Source organism: Chelonia mydas, chromosome 22 (genome assembly GCF_015237465.2).
Source record: "Chelonia mydas isolate rCheMyd1 chromosome 22, rCheMyd1.pri.v2, whole genome shotgun sequence".
Lineage (NCBI taxonomy): Eukaryota > Metazoa > Chordata > Testudines > Cheloniidae > Chelonia > Chelonia mydas.
The window spans coordinates 18,742,090-18,757,503 of NC_051262.2; the positions used below are offsets into that span (position 1 = coordinate 18,742,090).

Sequence of the window (15,414 nt, forward strand, 5' to 3'; positions counted from 1 at the left end):
ACCAATGGCTTTACCTTCTCAAACATGGCCTGGTACTTCTTATATAAGGCAAAGTTGGTTCTGACCCAGTTCTGGGCCAAGGCAAAGGCAATTTCTTTGGCTCTCAAGGAGCTGGACTTGGCCAAACCTATGAACACAGATAAATGCCAGGTCAGGGACCTGGTCACAGCGGATGCTAGAGCTCCTGCAAACACTAGCCTGTCCATCCCTGCAAGAGGTGACAATAGAGCCCTCACTGGAGCTCAAGGCCACCCCAGGGAGCCAGGCAGTGGCAGGGGCTTTGTACAATTCTTCCACCCCCTCCTCCAAAAGCAGGCTTCCACAGGTTGGGACCAAACCATGTGGGTTTTGCTCAAGTGAAGGCCACAGATCAAGGCCCTAAGGGCTTATGGACTCTCAAGCAGCTGTGACGAAGGTTACTGGAGCCACCTGGCTTTTCCACTGAGCAGTGTCAGTGGTTGGATGGCCCGCTGTAGCAGGAGTTTGGGAAAGGCCCAGGTGGGAGAGTCTCCCCCAAACCAAGATGGCACTGTGACACATGGGCTCATAGCCTGGCCTGCAGCTGCTGCACAGTCAGGAACCAAACCCACAGAAACAGGATCAATCAACAAGGCTACAAAGCAGCATCAGCATGGAGGGCAGGGATTGAGAGAAGCATAATGCAATACCTAGAGCGGGAGCATGGCTGGGACAAGGTGCAAGGAAACAAGGGGCAGGTCCTAAAACAATCTGGAGGTCTGGTACCAAACAGCAAATTCTCCAATGGGCTTCCTGTCCTGCAAACTAGGTATGAGCACAGCAACATCCTTACCTGCAATCACCATATGCTGCAGTGGAGGCCAAGCATTGGGCAGGTCCCACTGCTCCCCAGTCCTGGCAAGTGAGGTAGGGAGCCCATTCTTGTAGGACAGCACTGTGCTCCCCTGCAAATGTAGACAGCATATTGAGTGGGGGTACTGAGGTCCCCAGTGAGTCACCATCCAGGAGACAGAAGGCTGCAGAGGGGATCTAGGGAGAGAGGATTTCGTTGGCTAACCTGGTCAGCTACTCCTAGCCCAGCCAAGCTCCTGAGATGGGAACAGGCATGGCCCAGTGCAGGAAGCGGGCTCTAGGAGTCACTAGTGGGTTGAGTTGGACGAGCAAGTCCTGGGAATCTCCTGGCAAACACTTGGGATGGGGCTACATGAGAACTGGGCTCCAGCTCCACCTTGCTCTGCTCTGTGCAGACAGCACATGCCAGGCTCAGCAGGAAGGTATGTGGTACCCACCACTATCTGCAAGGAACACTCCCCACGTCATGGGCTAATGGAGACGGACTGGTCTGTTGAGGTGAGGAATCTTACCCACATGAACCCAGCTCACCTCTAGGTACTGCACTGCCCTCTCAGCTGCAGCCTGATCTGAGAAGCAGTCAGTCCACAGGGGTGCCAGGTTGGAGGGGTAGAAGGCTGGGTTTGGCTGCTTCTTCAGGAGGTTGAAGTCCAGCCAGACTCCAGCAGCCTCATTCCACAAGACAGCTTGGACAGCCTCGAGCCTGCGCTCCAGAGCAGCCTGGAACTGGGCAGCCTTGGTGGTGTTTCCTTCGAGCGAGCGAGAGAGAGTGTGAGAATGGTTGATTACACTAGTGAGGGGCTTGCGAAGCATCCACAGATTAACTACAGCCCTCAGTGTTTGCTGTGGTCCACGGCAGCGCTCACTGCAGACTCTACAGTCCCAGTGCACTCCGAGCAGCATGGCCTGTGGCCACTGCTCAGTATTCGAGAGGAGGAAGCTGAAACCCACTCCAGCTCAGGCAGAGTCAGCTGCAGTCTTCCAGGTTCTATTTGCTGACACAGCCCAAGATGGGGAAAGGCAGGTGCCCTATGGAAGACTGATCATTACAATGCCCATCCCCTATACACCTGATGCCCTCCCTAGGCTCCCAGCAGCTGAGAATTAAATAAACACAGAAATAAATGAAGTGAGCAGCAAAGTGGCTTTACCTGGGGCAGAGAAAAGTTAAACTGCTTCCTGCTCCCACTTGCAGGAAGATGCCACTGGGCTGCACTGCTGTTTACACAAGCTGCTCTGCGGGTAGCAATGCTACTGGATGCTGGGCCCTTTCCCCACACAGGGGATGTTGCCCCAATAACAACATCTTGTGTCCCTAGCTCGTGGAGGGGGAAGAGATTCAACAAGCATCAGTATCTCCAAGGGAGGCACTTCCCAACAGTCTCTTTACCCAATATCCTGTAGAATGAAGCCAGCAGGTGCTCGGTCTTGCACAGAAAGGCATTCAGATCCACTGGCACTACAGCCCTGGCTTTGGTATCCTTCAGTTTTGCAGGGAGTGGGGGAGGCCAGGAGAGGAACCAGCGAGAGGAAAAGTCCCAGCCTGACTCTGCCGCAGATTTTAGCTCTGCCCAGAGCTCCTGCCTGGCATCTACAAGACACACACAGACTGGAACAGATACTACTCAATGTCCCCTTTGGCAGAAGATTTAGTACCTCTGCCCAGGGTGACCACTGGCAGGAAACAGCAGAGAAGGGAACACAGGTTCTGATGGGATGTGAGTCAGTGCAGCTGGAACCAGGTCCCCAGACTGGGGCAGTGAGGATAGAACCATGTGTTAGAGCAGGGACCCTAGGCCAGAGCACTGACCCCCAAGCACAGACAGACATAAGGGTTATGCTGGTTCAGCTGGAGCAGGGGTTAAGCAGCTTCTATCACACTTTCTTAGCTCCATCCCAAGGCTCCTTAGAGAGAAGGAACTGTTAGAGCACAAATCCTGGGGAGCCCCAACAAATCCTGTCCTGCAGAATTGACACATGATGTTTCCCTGTCTGAATCATGGGAACATGTAGGAGCCTGAACCCATGCAGTCCAAGGAGAGTGAAACCATCTGGTGGGCATGAACCCACCACCCAGCTTCCCAAGAAGGACACCAGGATTCTGTGCAGAGAGCTCCAGCAGTGATCACAAGAATCCATGGCTAAAAGGAGCTTACCCCCCAACACCACCACATCTGTGCCATGGCCTCACCTCCCACATATGGGAATTCCATATCCAAGCCCCTTCCCAACTCTCAGGAATCTCTCCCTGCCTCCCACCCAGCTGTTCTGCCTCCCCCTGGTACATGGGTGCCCACATTTAGGTGCAGTCACTGAAAAGCAGCACAGGCTGTTCTGTTCTAGTGGGCATTAGAGGGACAGCATCTGTCACATCACAGAAATATCTCTTTACCTTCATTTAAGTCAGTTACCAACTCCCAGTCTTTGCTGTAGGACTCTGGTCTGCAGGGGAGGGTGGACAGGGGATGGGAGGCAGAGAGATCACCAGGTCAGTCCCGTTCTTAGTAATTTCCTGGCCCTAAGCAGGCAAAGGCTGGGATGCCTGGCATGCAGAGCCAGATCTCGCAGTGGCTTTGCACAAGGGAAGCCAGAAGCTGAGCTTGTGGGCGAAATCCTATCAGTGGTCCTACAAGGACCAGCTGCCAGGCACTGCAGCATGATGACCCTGTCGGACATTGAGGGCAGCACGAACCCCATAAAGCACTGCTCCACCCTCAGCAGTTCCAGATCTCAACCAGCAACCCAGCTGCTGGGCTGGAGAGCGCCTCCTCAAGCTGTCTGCACAGTGGACCTTCAAGTCTCCAAGGGACACATTCCTCAGGGTAACAAGAGGCCATGATACCTTTGCCTGCCGCTGCAGATCTTGCCTGTGCATGCTCTGGGACAGGCACGGCTCTGTGAAGCAGCGTGTTTTCTGCAGGGGCTGGAGAAGGACAGCCCACTCTGCACTGTGACGTCAATGTCCTATCACAGGACAGGATTCGGAAGAGACAACAACACAGCCATGCCCATCGGCACCTGTCTCCATCACGGGACGGGGAATGGTCTGTGGAACATACTCAGTGCCATTGTAGAGCTTTGCTAGAGACCTGCATGTGCAATAGCCCCCAAAAGAGGGGGGCAGGAGGATTATCCCCCTCTGTTGCTGGGGAAACTGAGGCATGGGAGGGACGGGTGAGTCACTTGCCCAAAGCCAAACAGTGAGTCAGCAGCAGAGCTGGGAATAGAACCCAGGAGTCCTGACTCCCCCTCTAGTGTAACTCCATTAGATGGTGCTTGTTGGGATGGTACCTGGGCTCCCCAATCTGAACGCTGTAGTAGTTCAGAGTGTGATTCCTGTCCCCAACTGTGAGGCTCACAGAGCGATTCCTCTGCCAGAACTCGTACTCCACCTCCAGCAGATGGATATTCTCCCTGGGAATCAGACCACAGGCATGGTCAGTGCCTCCTCACGGAGCAGTCTCTTTCCATGAGGAACAAATCACCCAGTCATGGGTCTGCCCAGGAACTGGGGGGACAGAAAGCCCAGTAGGGAATGAACCGCTCCAGGGAACTTCCCAGTGGGTGTTGCTCAGTGTATACTTTGAAGGGCATACACAGCACAGACCATGACCTGGAGCAATGCTCCTCCTGCCTCCAAACCCAAGCAGAGTGCAGACCACGCTGGCCCTGGGACCAGTCAGTAGATGGTGCACATGGCAATGCTGTTCCCAATATTACAGCAATGGGCTCTTGCTGAGACTAGCCAGGCTCACAGGGGCCTGGGGTATGCTTGGAAATCTCGGAGGAGGAGAGGGCATAGGCAGGGGCATGTGTGCACCCAAAGAGGGGGTTCTGCCAATTGTGAAAGGGGGACAGGGGTAAGAGTCACAGACACCTGGAATACGGAGCACCCAATGGACAGGCTCATGGTCACTCCAGGTCCCACCCTGTCCGCGCATTTGCAGCCAGTCCCCACCCTCAATGCTATGCAAGATCCTTGTTGGTGCCACAGGAGATGGGGGAACTTTATTATCTTAGGTTACAGGGTGCCAACCCATGTCCTCTGCAGCCATCTCGACCTGATCCTGAGGGGGAGCCCAAGGGATCGGCACCAGCCATGGGGGAGGGAGGGAGGGAGGGAAGAGGTAAGGAGAATCTACTCCGCCCCCTGGTACATGCAGGGTACTGGTGACGCGTAGCAGAACTTCATGCCCACCTGAGAAACTCTGTGTCATTGGCATGGGCCAGGTAGGCATCCATCATCAGTGTGAGGAAAGGTGGCTGGCTCCGGCGCAGGTAATAGACTCGGCCTCCATTCGGGATGTGCCCATATCTGCTCATCAGGGGAGAGACCATGTGTTACACAGCCCCTGGGGAGGAAGATGAAGGGCCCTGCAGAAGCCGCCCCACTTCCCACACTGCACGCTGAGCAAGGCCCTGCAATTGTGACAAGATGGCAAAAGTTGGGAGGACAAGATGATGTATGCCCCTCAAGACAACTGTCCCCACCCAAGCATCCTCAAAGTGACACCCTGTCAGCATAGGGCACTGCCAGAGCTAGGGTTGTGTCACTTGGTCAGCTCCTCATGCTTGGACAGGGATGGAGTGGCTTCAGAGCTGAGGAAGGAAGGTAGCAAGCTGCCAGCCAGCCTCTTCTCTCTACCTGCTTTAGGTCAGGGTCTCACCTTTCCACCAGGTACAGGAAGTTCTGTATCATCCCCTTGGCTGTGACTGCCATTTCAGAGAGGAGCAGCCCTTCAATCACCCAGTAAGAATCCCTGCAGCACAAAAGCAGCAGCTGCATGAGCGATACCAGATGCTTTGGGCTTGTGGCCCTGCATGAACCAAATGTAAGCTGTAATGGTCCATGCTCACACCCAATACCCTCCCAAGACATGGGGTTCAGGCCGGGGCTGAGGACAGTCTGTCCGCACCCACACCTTACAGTCATGGCCGCACTTAGTGTGCGACAGGACAGCTTGTCACATAATTTCAGCAAGTACAATTATTTGAAACAACCCCCATGCATACTGGCCAGATGAACAGTACCAGTGACAGCCAAGCCTAGCAAAACTCACCAGCTCAACTGGCATGGGTCAGAGCCAGGGTTCCAGCTGTGGCTGCAGCTAAGTCAGTTCGAGGTGTAACCAGGACAAGGCTCCAACACACCAGCTGTTACTCACCAGTAGTAATATTCAATGAACCTGCCACCGGGCACCATCAGAGGGTACGGCACATAAATCTGAGAGTAAAACATCGGGTGAGTCCTTACGTCATCTCTGATCTGAAAAAGAGATGATCCAAGTTGGTCACCACTCCCCACAACCCTTTCCCACAACCCCCAGCTCCCTAAGCCAGTTACCCCTCCTCCAGCCCCCACAACTAGCCTGGGCCGAATCTTCACCGCACTCTTTTCAAACACAGTGCACAGAAACATGGTCACCCCCCACCAGCATATCTCTACCTTTCTCCCCAGGGATTTCCACTTGGCATTCAGATCTGATGCCCATGCCTGGAGTTTCTGGTCAGAAATCTTGGCTAAAATCTGGGGGCTGGAAGATAAAGAAGAAAACACACTCAAGAGAGCAGACAGCTACAACCAAGCACCTAGTCACCACAGGCAAGGGTTGCTTCCAGAAACTGCATGTGACATACTCTGCCTGATATAATGCAGCAATCTATGGGTCACAGCACCCTTCTTGGCTCCCACTCCCCGCAATGCACAGGTCAGAATGTGGCTAAATCAGCAATTTAGCTCTAGAGACCTAAGCTTCAATCCTCAGTAGATCACAGCTGGATTTGGAGGCATGAGGGTGTTACCCTGAAAAAACAATCTCACGTTCTAGTCCATTTCATCACAACTGGTAGCCTCTGCTCAAGCCAAGCCAAGCCGAAGACTGGACTATCAGCAAGGTCTGCAGGTCAGGATGGAGGGGCATTGGCAGAGATGAAACAGCCGGGAGGCTGCAGGTCAGGGTGAGGTGCATTGGCAGAACTGTGAATGGGGAACACTGATTACACCTTGCACTGATTACAGCTACCACATCCCCCAAGTACTAAAAACAAAAAAGACAGCTGTAGTCAGCCCCCATCTCCATAGTGGGACAGAGCCCAGCACAGTGCAGTCTGGCTCCCTTACTCCCATCACCAGGGCAGACTGCAGCCCATGGAACTGTTAAGAGAATTCCCTGAGGCTCATCTCCACACTCACTCTTGCAGGGGCCCCTTTGTGTTCCATTTTGTACCTGCTTGTCCAGTCCTGAGGTTCCCATTGCTCAAACTCCTGTCCAGGGTCACTGAAGGATGAGCTCACAAACTGTTGTAGCTGCTCTTTGGACAATATCCCCCCTGGAGTCACATTCACTAGCTGCTGAAACTTCTTCAGAACTAGTTCTGGGGAAAATAAAAGAGCAATCACTATCTACTGCCTTGGCTGAGGTTCTGTCAAATCTGCCAACACGAAGAAAATGAGTGGTGAAGGCATAGTGACTACTTGGTGTAGTATGTACCAGGGCACAGTGCCACTATTCCCGCTAATCCCCCTGGGGCACAGCACACACCTGTGCATTAGTATCAGAATTCCTAATCATCCTGTACGAGTGTGGTAGGATGGGCACAGGGCCCAGCTGGCACCAACAGGCATGTGTGGGCTTAGACTGCAGGTGTCTGGCAGGAGGGAAAAGGGTAAACAGCTCCGTGTCCCTAGCCATACTCCATTGCTGACCTGGAGACTCCCGCAACGGCATGTCAACAAAGTGTTTGTCATCAGAGAAGAGCCTGGCCAGCTGGACCTGCTTCAGGAGGTCCCCAGTGCAGTAAATCTGGCTGAGGAGAGAGAGAGAGAGAAAAAAAGGGGGAGGGAGTGAAATTCAGACACATCCAGGCATGTCCTAACCCATGTGGTCCAGCCAATTCCTTAGGAAGCAACCAGCTTATTTCTGCTAGATACAACCTGCTTCATTAATTGCAGAATGATACAGGCTTGTTAGCATGGACAGCAACCTTAAGGCAGGGGCCAATCCACACACCTACAGCTCCAAGCTGCGTTCAACGAGGGGGAAGAAAGGGGCAAGTAACCAGTTATACAGCCAAGGCCTGTTAAACCCACTTATCTATAGGAGTTTAAATGTGGTCCCTTAACTCTGTTTGAACCCCCAGCACGGATGGTGCCTAAGAGACCATTTACACTGCAAAATCAATTATGACTTGGTCTCACCTGCCAAACAGAACCAAAAACATGTTACAACCATTTACAGAACCACATAACAGACCTGTAAAAGTGCCTGGCTAGAGCATGGCTCTGACACATGCAGAGCAGGCCATATGCACCAGCCTGGCACTACCCCAGCTGTGTCTGAAGGGACATTGCCAACATGGAACTCTAACAATGTTAATTAGCGTTTAAAGTACTTCCATATCCTGCCTTCGACTCCCTGCCACTCTCTGGGATTGTTCTATCACATTTTCCTTTTTTTTTAAACCTATGCAAACAGTACAGGAAGCTGAAAGACTCTGCACAGAGTAATCACACTGAAATGAGAGAAGAATATTGTTATAGGTTGGGTTAAACTACTTTGAAACTGGTGAGTGTAAACTTCATTCAAAATAAGCCTAAGAAACAGGACCTCAAATTAAAAAACAGACTCGTGTCACCATTCAATGTGGGCGGGGGGCTTTGCTGGGGATTGTTTGGTAGAGTAGTGTGTTTCTCTCCCACACAGACACAAGAGAGACACAGAAGTAGCAGAAAGCTAGATGCAGCCTGAACAACCACAGAGAGCATGACCCTAATGTGATGATCGGGCCTACAAATTTATTCTAATTCTGAGCTCAACAGTAAGAAGTATGTGAAAGTTCACGAAGTGTCACATTAACCTGGAATAAATGTTTATGGGAAAAGGTACGGAAGGGCGACTGACTGAACTAATCTAAACAAAAAGGCCTAATGATATAAAAGACGATTACTCACCTTTGTAACTGTTGTTCTTCAAGACGTGTTGCTCATATCGATTCCAATTAGGTGTGCGTGCGCCACGTGCACCATCGTCGGAGAATTTTTACCCTAGCAACACCCGGTGGGTTGGCTGTGGAGCCCCCTGGAGTGGCGCCTTCACGGCGCGAGATATATACCCTAGCTGACCCAGCGCCCCCTCGGTTCCTTCTTGCCGGCTACTCCGACACAGGGGAAGGAGGGTGGGTTTGGAATGGATATGAGCAACACATCTCAAAGAACAACAACAGTTACAAAGGTGAGTAACCATCTTTTCTTCTTCGAGTGCTTGCTCATATCGATTCCAATTAGGTGACTCCCAAGCATTACCTAGGCGGTGGGGTCAGAGTGAGATATCGCTGAGTGCAGCACCGCTGAACCAAATGCCGCATCGTCTCTGGATTGCTGGACTATTGCATAGTGAGACGCAAAAGTATGCACCGAAAACCAAGTGGCAGCTCTACAGATCTCCTATATTGGAACCTGTGCCAGGAAAGCTGCTGACGAGGCTTGAGGCCTTGTGGAATGGGCAGCGAGGGGCTTGGCAGGGATGCCGGCCAGGTCATAGCAAGCACGGATACAGGACGTGATCCAAGCAGAGATGCACTGTGAAGAGACCGGGAAGCCTTTCATCTGATTGGCCACGGTGACGAAGAGCTGGGTCGTTTTCCTGAACGCCTTTGTATGCTCATTATAGAAGGCAAGGGCCATACAAACGTCGAGAGGGTGCAGCCATTGCTCTCGCCTAGTAGCATGATAGAAGACCGGGAGGAAAATGTTCTGGCTGACGTGAAAAGTTGATACCACCTTGGGAAGGAAAGCCGAGTGAGGGCGTAGCTGCACCTTGTCCTTATGGAAAGACCGTGTATAGTGGTTCCGAAGTGAGGGCTCTGATCTCAGGTACGCGTCTTGCTGAAGTGATAGTCATGAGGAAGCCTGTCTTCCAAGAGAGGTACAGAAGTGAGCAGGTGGCCGTCAGCTCCAGCGGGGCCCCTTTAAGTCTGAAGAGGACCAGGTTAAGGTCCCACGTGGGAACCGGTTGCCGCACCTGCGGATAGAGACAGTCCAGGCCCTTAAGAAACCTACTGACCATTAAGGTTGGAGAAAACAGAGCGTCCACTTTCTCCTGGGTGGAAAGCTGAGATGGCTGCCATGTGCACTCTAACAGATGATATTGCCAGACCTTGCCGTTTTAGGGACAGGAGATAGTCCAAGATGAGAGGCACGGACGTTTGCAGGGGGGGCGTGCCGCATTGAGCACACCAGCAGGAGAAACGCTTCCATTTGGCCAGGTACGTGGCTCAAGTGGAGGGCTTCCTGCTACCTAGCAGGACCTGCTGCACCGAATGGGAGCAGAGAAGCTCCGAGTGAGTTAGCCATGCAGCATCCACGCCGTAAGGTGGAGGGATTGCAGGTCGGGGTGACAGAGGCGGCCGTGGTCTTGTGAGATCAGGTCCGGCCAAAGCGGGAGTGGAATCGGGGCATCTACTGATATCTCCAATAGCGTGGTGTGCTAGTGCTGCCTGGGCGACAAGGATCAGACATGTTCTGTCCCTGCACACCTTGAGTAGGACTATGTGAACCAGAGGGAACGGAGGGAAGGCGTAGAACAACTGGCCCTTCCACGGGAGTAGGAAGGCGTCTGTGAGAGAACCCAGCGAGCGTCCCTGGAGAGCAAAATATCTGGCACTTCCGATTGCTGCGCAAGGCAAACAGGTCGACCTGGTGAAACCCCCACCTCAGGAAGATGGAGTGGATGACATCGGGACGGATCGACCACTTCTGGGACTGGAAGGACCTGCTGAGGTGGTCCACCAATGTGTTCTGGACCCCTGGGAGAAAGGACGCCATCAGGTGGATGGAGTGGGCTATACAAAACTCCCACAGACAAATGGCTTCCCAACAAAGGGGGGATGAGCGAGCTCCCTCTTGCTTGTTGATGTAGAACATGCCCGTGGTGTTGTCTGTGAGGACCGCCACGCGACGGCCATGTAGATGCTCCTGGAATGCTTGACACATCAGGCGCACCGCCATCAGCTCCCGTACGTTGATGCGTAGAGAGAGTTCGGCTATGGTCCATAGACCCTGCGTCTGGCCATCCCCCGAGATGGGTGCCCCATCCAACGGATGATGCGTCTGTGACTAGAGACAATGAGGGTGTATGGAATGGGACTCCTTCGCATACTGCCCTGGGGTCTAACCACCAGCGAAGAGAGGCTAACACCGTTTCCGGGACAGTGACCACCATGTTTAGGCTGTCTCAACTTAGGGGATTGACTGTTGTCAGCCAGGCCTGAAGTGGGCGAGGCCACAGTCTGGCATGCCTGGTCAAGTAGGTGCAGGAGGCCATGTGCCCCAGAAGGCTTAAGCACGTCCTTGCCGTTGAGGTAAGAAAACTTTGGAGGCTCCGGATGAGACTCGCCAAAGACTGGAAGCGGGCATCCGGTAGTAGAGCTCGGGCAAGTCTGGAATCTAAGATTGCCCCAGTGAACTCTATTCTCTGGGTTGGATCCAGAGTTGACTTTTCCACATTGAGGAGGAGGCCTAACAGACGAAATATGGCCATGGTCGCTTGGACGTGGGACTGCACCTGTTCCCTGGTGTGACCTCGGATAAGCCAATCGTCGAGATACGGGAATACTTGGATTCGTTGCCAATGGAGGGAGGCTGCCATGACAGCTATACATTTGGTAAATATCTGGGGGGCTGTAGAAAGACTGAATGGAAGGACCGTGAACTGATAGTATTCGCAGTTGACCACAAAGCAAAGGAAAAGTCTGTGCGCTGGATGAATCGCTATGTGGAAATATGTGTCCTTCATGTCAAGGGCAGCGTACCAGTCTCCAGGAAAGGTATGATGGTCCCCAAGGACACCATGTGGAACCTCAACTTTACCATGAATTTGTTGAGTCCGCGCAGGTCCAGAATAGGCCGAAGCCCACCCTTTGCTTTGGGGATTAGGAAGTAACAGGAGTAAAAACCCCTGCCCCTTAACTCCCTTGGAACCTCCTCGATCACTCCCATGGTTAGGAGCGTCTGCACTTCCTGCATAAGGAGTTGCTTGTGAGAAGGGTCCCTGAAGAGGGACAGGGAGGGAGGGTGGGGAGAAAGAAAATTGGACAGAATATCCCTTTTCCATCATGCAAAGAACCCAACGGTCCGTAGTTATGAGGGACCATGCACAGTGAAACGGGATAAACAATTCTGGAACAGTGGCGAAGGATCCTGACTGACGTCCGGTACACCGTCCTCGGGCGCGCCTTCAAAAGTTTTGTTTGGGCCCCGCCGGAGGTTTAGCTGGGCCTTGGTTCTGCCCTGGCTGGTGGTTGGTGGACTTCTTACACCACATCTCCTACAAAAGTCCTGCCTTGGCCGAGGAGGGGGATAGGATCGTTGAGGCTGGGGTTTTAAGGGCCTCCGTTGTGTGACCAGTGTGTGCATCCCCAGGGAGCGCATTATGGCCCTAGAATCTTTAAGGCTTTGGAGCCTGGAATCGGTCTTATCCGAAAACAGGCCTTGTCCTTCAAAGGGAAGGTCCTGTAGGGTTTGCTGCAGTTCTGGCGGCAGGCCGGACACCTGCAGCCAGGATATGCGCCGCATGGCTATTCCCGACTCAAGGGTCCGGGCAACGGAGTCCATGGCATCTAATGAGGCCTGTAAGGAGGTCCTGGCCACCTTTTTGCCGTCCTCTACCAGGGCCCCAAACTCATCTCTGGACTCCGGAGGTACTAGCTCCTTGAATTTTAACATAGAGTTCCACGAATTGTAGTCATAGCGGCTCAGGAGCGCCTGCTGGTTCATGACCCTGAGCTGCAGCCCCCCTGAGAAATAGATTTTGCGCCCGAACAAAATCGAGACACCTGGCGTCTTTCGACTTGGGCGCTGGAGCCTGTTGCCCATGCCGCTCCCTCTCATTCACCGAGGCCACCACTAGTGAACATGGCTGAGGGTGAGCATAGAGGTACTCATAATCTTTGGAGGGGACAAAATATTTCCTCTCCACCCCTTTAGCAGTTGGAGGGATGGATGCAGGCGTTTGCCAGATTGTTCTGGCCATGGTCTGTATGGTGCGAATGAGTGGTAAAGCTACTCGAGACGGGGCCTCCGCTGACAAAATGTCCACCACCTGGTCCTCCAAATCCACCACCTCCTCCACTTGGAGGTTCACGTTCCGTGCCACCCTACGCAGGAGGTCCTGGTGGGCATGGAGGTCTATTGGAAGGGGACCCGAGACCATTGCCCCAGCCACCGCCTTGTCTGGGGAGCATGAGGACGACGCCACGGGAGCCAGGGGGTCCAGTGGTGTTTCCTGCTGGGTCAGGTCTTGTCGTCCGGGGTCCACAACTCCGGAGTCTGGACCCTGCCCCGGAGTTGAGGCTGTGGTTTCCATGCCCCCTGGAGCAGGATGGCTTATGGTTGCCTCTGGCACCTGAAGCTCTGAGTGGGCTGAGCGGGAGGCCCCGGATGGGGTGCCCTGGGCTTGGTGGTAAGCCCACAGTGTCCAAAAGGCCACTGGGCAGACCCTTGGATGGGATCATGGTCTTCCTCTTGCCAATGGGCAGCATCACCCTCGCTGAGGCTATGAGCTGTGTGGCCGGGTCGTGAGCCCACATCGGACTGCGATGAATGTGAGGCAGATCGCAAAGGCCAAGGCAGTGCTGAACGTGTCTGCGTCGAGTCACCTGGACACGGTGGAAACTGGTACCAGGCGCCCGGGGATCGGTGCCACGACTGCGGGGAGCAGCGCTACAAACCTGGGGTGCAGTGCCGGGACCGAGACCAGTGCCAAGGTCTGGACCGATGCCGCGATCCGGATCTTGACCGCGACGATGATAGTCTCCGAGAGTGGCACCAAGACCTGCTCCGGGACGGTGACCAATGTGTAGAGCGGTGCCATGAGCGGTGCCGGGAGTCTGACCTGCCCTGCGAGTCGGAACGGCACTGCGAGCCGGATCGGTGCCATGAGTATGACTGGCATTGCGAGTATGACCGGCGCCGCGAGAGGGAGCGGCGTCAGGACTGTGAGCGTCACAGGGACTGAGAACGACGTTGGGAGCAGGAATGGATCCAAGAACGGGACCGGTGCCGTAGTTCCAAATGAGGAGCCGATGGCCGGATCAGGGATGGTTTGCCCCGGGACGGTACCGCACGAACAGGAGCCAGTGCCACTGTTTGCGGTGATGTCGACTCTGTCATCGCAATGAGGTCCCTTGCCGCCGCAAAGGTATCCAGCGTTGATAGGAGCTGGGGCTCGACCACGCTACGAGTCGGGGAGCCCATGTGCGCCGGACTCAATGGCTCTTCCCTCGGTGCCAGAGTCAGCGGCGCCAACGTCGGCGCTTGAATCCTCGGTTGCTCCACTACCGGATGCAACTCCGAGGGCGGTCCCAGGGGCGCTGGCGACTGCTGAGGTGGAGCAGCTATCTCTGGCCTGCGGTGCTGCTTTTGGCCAGGCAAATGAGAACAGTGCCGGACTGACTGCACCGGTTGCGGTGCTGGGGAACTTCGGTGCCGCGGGTCTCTGCCAGAGTCCAACTGCGGTGCAGTACCTACTGCTGCCGCCGGGGCACTGCGCACCGAGGCGGTCGGCACCGGGTCTCGGCTTGCTGCTGGAGGATCTGGGCGAAGAGCTGCCTCCATCAGGAGCTGTTTTAATCTAAAGTCCCACTCCTTCTCGGTCCTGGGCCAAAATCCCTTGCAAATTTTGCACTTGTCTGCCTGGTGGGTTTCCCCCAGACACTTCAGGCAGGAGTCGTCGGGGTCTCCCGTTGGCATGGGCTTAGCACAAGATGAACAAGGTTTAAAGCCCGGAGCCTTGGGCATGAGCCCAAGCGGCAGGCGGGGAGGAGATCCCTTCTAACCCACTACTATAACTATACTAAAACTACAACAACTATAACAATTAACAAACTATGAAGACAGTGTCGCTAGTGTAGAAGTAGATAAAGGGAATTTGAATGCAGGCCTCTGAAGTGAGCAGGAGTCAGGCTCACGCTAGCTTTAATAACGCGAGATTTGTAGAAGCAGGGATAGTGCGAAGCGAGTGGAAAACAACTGTGAAAGAGGCTGTTGTGACCTTGTATTAGATAAGAATAGAATGCAGACTATAAGAGAAATGGTAAGAAAAATAAAATATCATGAAGGAATATGTATAAACAATATGCAGTTGTTGCTTATTATTGTCTGTAATAAAGGTATAAAAACTTGCTCAAATTGTTTATCTGGGAGAGACCTGCCTAGGTGGGGGAAAACCCTGTGTCCTAGTGCACTCTCTACCTCTGTGCAATTGCTTGAGGTAATAAAGCGTATCTGATTTGCTGCACCCAACCTGAGAGTGAGAACTGTGTTTTTCTCTGACGCTAGGGAGAGTGGAGAGCCGCAAAGCCGAGCTCCACAGTTCCAACAACTGTCACGGGCAGTAAGAAGGAACTGAGGGGGCGCTGGGTCGGCTAGGGTATATATCTAGCGCCATGAAGGCGCCACTCCAGCGGGCTCCACAGCCGACCCACCGGGTATTGCTAGGGTAAAAATTCTCTGACAATCGTGCACGCGGCGCACGCACACCTAATTGGAATGGATATGAGCAAGCACTCGAAGAAGGAGGAGAAGGG

General features: G+C 53.7%; 1 protein-coding gene across 11 annotated transcripts in view; it reads right to left on the reverse strand.

Annotated features, from left to right (window-relative positions):
• The window catches only part of TREH (trehalase), a 57,847-nt gene that overhangs the window by 28,809 nt on the left and 13,624 nt on the right, over nt 1-15,414 (reverse strand). For 5 of the 11 annotated variants that reach the window (XM_037882152.2, XM_037882150.2, XM_037882148.2 and 2 more), the window contains exons 2-13: nt 7,538-7,634; nt 7,059-7,206; nt 6,278-6,365; nt 5,997-6,097; nt 5,499-5,591; nt 5,030-5,146; nt 4,123-4,245; nt 3,224-3,273; nt 2,222-2,422; nt 1,363-1,580; nt 812-923; nt 15-127 (exon numbers count right to left, since the gene is read on the reverse strand). In XM_037882152.2, the coding sequence (XP_037738080.1) occupies nt 15-127; nt 812-923; nt 1,363-1,580; nt 2,222-2,422; nt 3,224-3,273; nt 4,123-4,245; nt 5,030-5,146; nt 5,499-5,591; nt 5,997-6,097; nt 6,278-6,365; nt 7,059-7,206; nt 7,538-7,634 (1,461 nt within the window). Of the gene's footprint in view, nt 1-14; nt 128-811; nt 924-1,362; nt 1,581-2,221; nt 2,423-3,223; nt 3,274-4,122; nt 4,246-5,029; nt 5,147-5,498; nt 5,592-5,996; nt 6,098-6,277; nt 6,366-6,652; nt 6,809-7,058; nt 7,207-7,373; nt 7,510-7,537; nt 7,639-15,414 lie in introns of those variants that run through there. The other 6 variants (XM_037882156.2, XM_037882151.2, XM_037882154.2 and 3 more) reach the window with 3 other exon arrangements.